Below are 8540 nucleotides of genomic sequence, written 5' to 3' on the forward strand. Positions count from 1 at the left end.
TGTAAAACAATAACCATTGATAATTTCCTACCACTTTGTCTGTAATTTGGTAAGCCCCTCCTATTATTATGTTATCCTTCTTTTACTCTTTAAAATAAAAAAAAAAAGAACAAAGGCCTTCTGGTTCTTGAGACTTTACTGTGTTCAGCATGTATCCTTAGCAGCTGAAATATTGCCCAGACACACTAAGTGCTCATTTTTTGAATGGATGCATTCATTTAAAGAGTAATAAGAGAACCCAAGGGCTCCTAAGATTGTAAACACCATTAAACCCAGTGATTGGTGATGCCTTCCTTCATCTCAACCATTCAAGACTTTCATGCCAGATATAATCACTGCAGATTAACAGGCCTCTTGATAAAAGTATGCTTGCTGTACAAACTTTGTGTCAGGGCAAGTGCAATGGTCTTTCCCTTCAACCAGTTCATCAGGAGATAGCGGATGTAACGGTCAAGGCCACAGCCTGGGACTTTGGACCATGGGGGTTCAAATCCTAGCTCTGCTATATGCTAAACAGCCCTGTGCAGGTCAATTAGCATCTGTGGTCTTTGCTTCTCCCTCTGTAATATGGGAATATAGTATATTCGCTTCACACTACAGAGAGAGGGGCACTAAATGAGTTGATATAGGTAAAGGGGTCAGAATACTGCCTGGTGCAGATGCAAGGAATATTACTGCTCCATTCCCACCCCTAATTCCTTTGGCATTAATACATCCATGCTGAAAAGCAAGGTGGGTCCTGGAAAGAAGTGAACTCCAAAAAGTCCTGGGTTCAAATACCGCCTTTCTCTCTTGCCTCCAATGAGTTGTCCAAACTCTCTGATTGATTGTACCCGGCAGGTTTGAAGGGTGCTGGATAATGCGCATAATGCATTTGCTTTGCAGAAGCATCCTTCCCCCTAAAATGGCATCCATCACTGCTCTAGATAGACTCATCAGGCATCCACTTGGTGTTAGATGGTGGTGTGGATGAGAAGGGAGACTTCCTCTAAACCAGTTTTTCAGGCAACTCCTGGGAAGATAGGCAATGTCCAAGCCAGTTGTCACTCCTGGGAAGATAGGCATACCCCAGTAATTGGGGTGAAAAAGTGCCCCAAGCTTACATTTGATAAAGTCTCATTGGGGAGATTATTTCATTTGAGGTGCTTATGACATTTCACTTTAATTTTATTCAAATTAGTTGGCCCTGCAGCCCAACTAATTAAAGTAGGGAAAGAACCCTGTCAAGATGTAAGCCTCTGTGAGTTCTCCCAGGGGCACAAAAGTTCCTTTTCTGCACTTTGATAGCCAAAACTTGATTTGAGAAGCAGTCCATAATGGCTCATCTTCAGCCTTTTCTGTAAACCTCACTGAAAAACCGAAAACTTCAGAAGTCATTTTAATTCACAGAATGGGGAAATTCTTGAAGCACAAGTTAATTTGCCCAATATTTTCAAATCCTTGGGAATCTGGATTAAATACTGGCATTGTATATCAAGTCTGCATATGGTTTCTAAGATGGAATGAGCCATTTTATGGCCATGAAATCTTTGCTACATGCAGATTTACGCTGACCAAGGAAAGCTGCCTCTCACCGTGTTTCTGAAACACAGTACTAGATAAAAGAATTGCAGTCAGGGCCTGCCACGTTCAAGGACAAGCTCTCTGCGGCTTCCTTGATTGGCTAGCTGACTTAGGATCATTTCCTCCTGGTGTCATACAACAGAGCATAACAGCAGAGAGTACACAGAAGAACCAGGCACATTTTCAGAATATCCAACCAAGGAAAAAGAGAAGTAGGTCATTATTTCATCCTTATCACTAAAGTCCAAGGTAACACCGACTTGTTGATTGATTCCATGGTAAATGACCAACCACTCACCCTGCCAGAAACATCCAAGGGTTAGTTCAGAGATATGTTGAAGGGGTGCCAACCAAGCAGCGTGCAAGGTCATGCTCCAACCTCAGTGAGATCACAGGGGCTGAAAATGGGAAAACAGGATGACTCGTGGCTGGTTGTGCTGCTGTCATGGGAAGGAAGAGACGTAAACTCTGCAAATTTGAAGATAACCTTAAACATGTATCAACTGAGCTGTAATTCCAAAGTGAAGGCTGAATTTCATTATCATTTCCTTCTGTCAAATAACAGAGAGGACCTCACACATCAAGTGACATTTCTGGACATGATAGGAGCATGACAGGAGGGTGTTCCCTGTAGCTAATCTGAGGTGCGGCATTGTTTTAATGTACTATGGTCCAGCCTGGAATACACCCCCTGCTATGTGCACGTGGGCTGCTGCTGCTGCTAAGGTATGAAAAGCAAAAATATAAAAAAAATAGCTTATTTTAAAAACTAAAAAATAGTCCTTAGGAAAACAATGAGGACACTGAATATTAATTAATTGAATATTAATTAATGTTCAATTAATTGAACATTAATTAATATTCAATTAATGTGATCAGCTCATCCTCCTATAACTCTCTGAGGTTGAAAAGCCAGCTGTCCAAATCTCACTAGTGGGGAAACAGGTTTGGAGGTGTTCACATCAAATGTCCAAATCCTCACAGAAATTAAATGGCAGAGCCAAGAAATTTAGCCCAGTTCCTCCTCTTTCCAAAATGCACTCGGAAGCCCTGTGTGTTCCTGTCTTGCTAGATCCAGTCCTGATTTTACTTCTCCTCTTCCTCTCTGCCTCAGGGTGAATGTGCCAAAATCCAGTTGCCAAATCTTCAATGAGTGTTTCATGCCCAAATGCCAGATTGGCACGTCCACCTGCAGGCTGGATATCTCCAACTGCGTAGCTCTCTAAGGCCTCACGTTCAGTGTTTCCAAAATGTTGAATTCATCTTCTCATCCCTGCCCAGCTTCTCAAAACAAGCTCCTTCTTGGGAATTCTGTTTTTGTGTTTTTTTTGTTTTTTTTTGTTTTTTTTTTTCAATGGTATGGCTCTGGTCTCAGTTGCTAAAACCAGCTCTTTGGAAATTCGCTCATTGTCCTTCTCATTCAAGCCTTGCTCAGACTCCGAGTGCATCCCAGTTCTCACCACCGTGCCCCCGAGGTGCTGCAGGTATAGTTGCCCCTTACCTTTTCCCTTCCTTTTCCCATTGGTTTTCTGAATATCTTCCACTTATAGACTTCTATCCATATCTTTTAATTTGGCAGCACCCTACCCAAAAACCTTTACTTTCTCCCTTGGCAAATGCCCCAAATTGCAAAGCGATCACACTTGCCATTGGATGCTTCCCCAAGATACTCACAGTTTTATATCCACAAATGCTCCAGTAAGTGTGTACCATGCCTTGGTCAAATCAAATGAGCATCTCCTGCAGGAACACTTTTCCAACTCAGAACCTCTCTTTGTGTGACTGCCCAGCCTAAACTGCTCTGCAGCCATCAGAGCATCAGCCCTATGACCACCTTTTAGTGTCCATGGTAATGCCAACTTCAATGTGCCATAATCCTTTGCACCTGAACCTTAATTCTGTAAACTATGAAAGCAGCTTTCAGAACCACATTGTGTTTTAGAACTAATTCTACACTTGCCTTATTTTTCCTCTAGAGTAAGCTCTGCGCTGTTCCATCTCTCAGTCTCTTCTGGAACTTTGTACATTGTGGGTGTTTGTATCAGTGTGTTAAATGGCATGGAGCCAGTGCATTCTTCAGGCAGTGATTTGGAAATGTGTACAAAGGGAAGTCAGCTCTCCACCAACTCTACAGGGCCAAAAAGCTTAAACCACTGCAAGACCAACTTTCCCCTAAAGGAATAAAAACAAAGAAGTGGGGAAACACTTGAATTTGACATTTGAACTGTGAGTTTACCAGCTTGACTTAAAGATTGCTCACTGTTCTGATCAAAAAACAGAAGGCTGCTCCCTGCTGGCACGGATCTGCTTGCCCTCTCACCAGACAGTGAGTAGTGGGGAGCAAAAACTAAGAGATACTTCAAGGGCATGTTTGCAGTGGTCCTTGGGACATCATTCTTAAAACAAGTATGACCGATGAATGAGATGTACAGTTTGGTGAGGTTTAACAATTCTTTTTTGTGATGCTAGAGAGTGAATCCAGGACCTTGTGCGTGCTAATCAAGTACTCTCCCTCTGAGCTATACTTCCAGCCAAGATTTAATGCTTTTTTTTTTTTTAGGAAAAAGAAAAGTCTGAAGCTGGGGTTCTGGAGACTTGGGCCACAGGCCAAATCAATCATCCTTGGCCTCAAAGTCCTCATCTGCACAAGGAGAAAACTGCATTAGATAGCTTAAGTCTCTTTCCATTCAAAACTGTATTATTCTTAGAATGTCTTGTTAGAAACGAGGGAAGTGAGCATAATGGCAACTTCAGGCTGACAGAGAGGGAGAGTGTGGGCACGTCAGCCTCTCTGCCTCAGCCCTTGGGTGCCTCTGATGAGAGGTCCCGGACGAGTTCTGTAAACTGGTCTTGGTGACATTCTGCCATCATCACACCCCGCTGGGTGCTTGCACATGTAGGGTGAATCTTTAGCACTAATAAGCTCTTTGCAGGTGTGTGGGCTTCTCACCAACATATCAAAGCCCGTAATGAATGTAATTTGGAGGCCTGGCTTGAGATCTTGTCTTCTTGCTACCTGCCTGGCTACATGTCATACTGAGAGTGGTCAAATTCTTATTTTCCCACAAGAATCTTCACATGTCACAATTCTGGTGCTCCCCAACAGTGACCTGCACAGCCAGGTGTCAACATTTATTCGAACACAGTAACAGTCAAAGAACATTGGAAACCTAAATGTCCCCAAATGGAGATATTTATGAGAGTCCCATAACTCATGGTATATCTGTCCAGTGGAACAGCATGCAACAGCTAAAAAGAAGAGGTAGATTTTATAAATCCTGCCGGGCATGGTGGTACATGCCTCTAATCCCAGCACTTGGAAGGCTGATAAAAGAGGATCCTTGTGAGTTAGAGACCAGCCTGGGCTACAGAGTGAGCTCAAGGCCAGCCTGAACTGCATAGTGAGAACCCGTCTCAAAAAGACAAAAGATTTTATAAGCCCTGATAGTGAAGGATGTTCATTATATAACATTGCATAAGCCAAACTGCAGAAAAGTGTGTTGAGTGTGATCCCCTTTTGTTTAGCATTTACATATAGGAATAAATACATGTTTGTGTATAAATTTATATAAAGAGATATCTCAGAAAATAACTGGAAATGATTAACAGTAAATACCCTAGGGAATGGATAGGGAAGGAGTTTCACTTTCTCTTGGTGTTCTTTTGAATGATTTGATGACTTTCTTTCTCTTTTTTGGTCAGTGAGTACAACTCACTAAGTAGTTATAACAGTTTCAGTAAAATTGTTTTAAAAACTGGTGTTCACAACCATCTAGGCTAAAAGCACACATTTCATGTAATTATAAATACCTCTTTTCTGGGTCCCACTATATATTATTTTCTGGGTCCCACTATATAATATTTGAGTTATTTAAAAGGTGGGATACCCCAGAGCAGACTTTGTGCTTCTGAGTTTCCAGGGGCCTCAAAGGGTACTGACATTTTTAAAAAAACAAAATATGAAATGATAGACAGTGTTTTTTAAAAGATCTCCCTGCTCCTCAAAGAGAGTTAAGGCTGTGATGCTACCTATATTTGTAAATTAAATTTAAACTAAAGTAGAGAATTCTTAGAAATGTCTTATTAAGAGGGGCTAGAGGAAAAACAGTAATAGTCATCACTTTGCTTAGCAAAACTCCCCCTATCTTTCATAGGGTTCTTTCTTAAGGATTAGCTCAACCAACCTATACTGTGGGGCCAGAGGTTACCAGAAAAAGGAATTTAGGTTGCAGAATTGGGGGAAGCTCTTAAATGTGTAACAGTGCTTTTCAAAGTAGCAGGATTGTATTTTTCCAAAGCAGCAAGGAGCAGCATGTGTCATTTTTGTAGACTTCATAGGTGTGTGTAATGCTAGGAATGCATACAGGCAATCTGAAAACCCCAGTACCTTTCAGTTAAAGTGAGGACTGAGTAGATGCAAAATACCTGGGCACACAAGAACAAACCAAAGCTTGTTGTGCAACTTACAAAAAGCATTACCACAAGGAGTCCCTTGAGTCCCCAGGTCCCCTGACTCCTTGCCACTCACAATGGGATAGGTAGACCAGTAGCATTGGTACCCCCAAAACAAGAGAACTTCTTGAAAATGCAGAATTTCAGCCCCCACCCCAGACTTACTGAAAGAAGCCCCCGTCCTAACAAACCCCCCATGATTCCTGTCACACTGAAGCCTGAGAGGGACTGCCTAGTTCATTTTGAGCCACTCAGGAATTGGACAAGGGCAGCACAAACCACACCGCTAATGGGTAGAGGTTTTTGTGTTCTGGGGGTGTTTTTTTTTGGTCTTTTTTAAAGACAGGGTTTCACTATGCACTTCAGGCTGGCCTTGAACTCACAGTAATCCTCCTGCTTCAGCCTTCCAAGTGCTGGGATTACAGGCGTGAGCTTTTTTTTTTTTTTCCGGGAATCGAACTTTGGCTTGCCAGGCAGGCACTGTGCTGCTGAGCTAAATCCCCAGCCCTGGGTAGAGGTTTTGAAGCCCACAGGGTGAGTGTGCTTTGGACAGGGGCAGCCCCTGTGGGGCCGTGCACCAAGCTTTGTTGCTCCTCAGTTCTGGGCACACAGGCTTCCTCTCAGCCCCCTCGGGGCCCACTCCCCCTCCCCAAGGAGGTACTGAATTAGAAACCTGACTTGGGAGGCCAATTCCAAAGGGAATGGAGGACAAAGAAGAGGAACAGAAAGGAACCCCCACAACTTGAACTTTCCTGTCTGAGGCTCTGATGGGGTGGGGGACAAAGAGGAGTGCCGAGGCAGTCTACTCCAGTGTGCACCTGGGGAGCAGGGCTGCACCTGCGGGTCAGGTATTCAGGTGGGCACCTCGAGGTCAAGAGACAGAGGAATGTGGATTTGTGTGCAGCTATGCAAGCTTCTAGAGAAATGGAGGTTCTCAGGTGTCGGCAGGTGGACAGGCAAACAGCAGGGGGACCAGCGAACCAAAGGACGGACTGCCACCGGGCAGGGGGACTGACAGAGATAGAGACGCGGCCCAAGGCCTGACTCACAGATGCGCGATGCCCGCCTTGCGCACCGCGGAGGAGATGGCTTTGACCGCGGTGCAGAGCGAGTTGAGCAGCTGGGTCAGCTCGCCAGTGCCGCGAGCCTTCCTGCCCTCTTCCATGACGAAGCGGGTCAGGGTGCTGATGTCTGTGTCGAAGGGCGCTTGATCCGCCATGCTGGGCCGGTCCGCAGGTGTAGGGCTGCAGGTGCAGGAGTGCAGGTGCGGGCGATAGATGGGGGCTGCGAGCGAGCGCCACAGGTGCGGGCAGGTGAGCGCGACAGGTGCTGGGCGGCAGGAGGACGCACGCACGGCCCTGCGCAGAGGTTGCAGCGCCACCCGCCAGGCTGCCGAGTCCCTGCGGGCGCGTCCCAGGAGAACCTATAGCGCCAGGTCCCCGCGCCCCGCCCCCGGGAACACCCGCGCTCCGCCCTCTCTGATCTCCCAGCGAGGTCTGAGGTCCGGGATCCTGCTTGTGCGCGCCTTCCGCCTCCTTCCGCTGCTCCAGCACCCACGCCACGCCACTCCACCCTCACCCCACCCCAAGCCACACAGCCACCTACTTCGCCCGCCACACCTCAGCTCAGGCTGGGGTCGGTCACCTGAGTTGTGGGGCTTGACTGCGAGCCTCAAGCACCTGATTATTCAGCCACTACAAAGACCAGTAGGGAAATTCGCTGTTCCCGCCCCTCCTTAAAATAGAAAACAGAAGTTCAGAAAGGTTGAGGAACTTGTTCGGTGCTGCACTGCTAGACAGAGAAGCGGGCGCTCAGGCCCATGCACACCTGGACTCAGCGCCGCAGTCATGGCTGTCTCCTTCTGCTTGCAGCCCTCTGCCCACCCTGGCTTCTGGCTCTACTGCTTAAGCGCGGGACAGCTGGATCCCCGTGTCCCTTGCCTGCCTGAGGGGCCTCCTCCTCTTCAGAGTCCTAGAACTGAAAAGTAACCAGGGCTGTAGTTTCGACATGTTTGCAGGGAGCATAGCTGCAGCCACAAAGAAGAATCTGTACCTGGCAGGGGGTGTCAGGATGGAATAGGGTGGCACTGGCACACAGCCTGGCTCAGAGCCCCACACGGAACACACACATGGGAAAGAGCCCTGTCGAGCTCAGGTATTTCTCCCTGTCACTCACAGTGCTGGGAGGCTCACTGCTTGCAGGGCAAACCATTCCCAAGGGGTAAACCATTCCACTTGGTAGTCAAGGGCACGGCCACTGAGATACAGGGCCTGGGTGCTCTCTGCCACTCTCTGGCTGCATAAGCCTGCACAAGTGACAGGACCTCCCTCAGCAAGTTTGCTCCTCTGTGGACTGGGCTGATGATTGTAGCTGTCTCCCAGGACTGCAGGGAGAGCAAGGCGGTCAGACGCAGCTCTGTTTGAGGACAGCAGCCTCGAGACATCTGCCCCAGAGCTGCTTCTGTTATTGCAATGACTTCCTCCCTTGTATCACGGGACATAACTGATTTGATGCTGTGGTGCAGA

General features: G+C 46.6%; 1 protein-coding gene across 1 annotated transcript in view; it reads right to left on the reverse strand.

Moving 5' to 3' along the window:
* The window catches only part of Fbp1 (fructose-1,6-bisphosphatase 1), a 31838-nt gene extending 24397 nt beyond the window's left edge, over nt 1-7441 (reverse strand). The window contains exon 1 of the mRNA XM_005384677.2: nt 7065-7441. Coding sequence (XP_005384734.1) covers nt 7065-7234 — 170 coding nt within the window. The 5' untranslated portion in view covers nt 7235-7441. The remainder of the gene's footprint in view (nt 1-7064) is intronic.
* Nucleotides 7442-8540: the final 1099 nt, after the last annotated feature.

Source organism: Chinchilla lanigera, unplaced genomic scaffold (genome assembly GCF_000276665.1).
Source record: "Chinchilla lanigera isolate Chin_1 unplaced genomic scaffold, ChiLan1.0 scaffold00021, whole genome shotgun sequence".
Taxonomy (NCBI): Eukaryota; Metazoa; Chordata; class Mammalia; order Rodentia; family Chinchillidae; genus Chinchilla; species Chinchilla lanigera.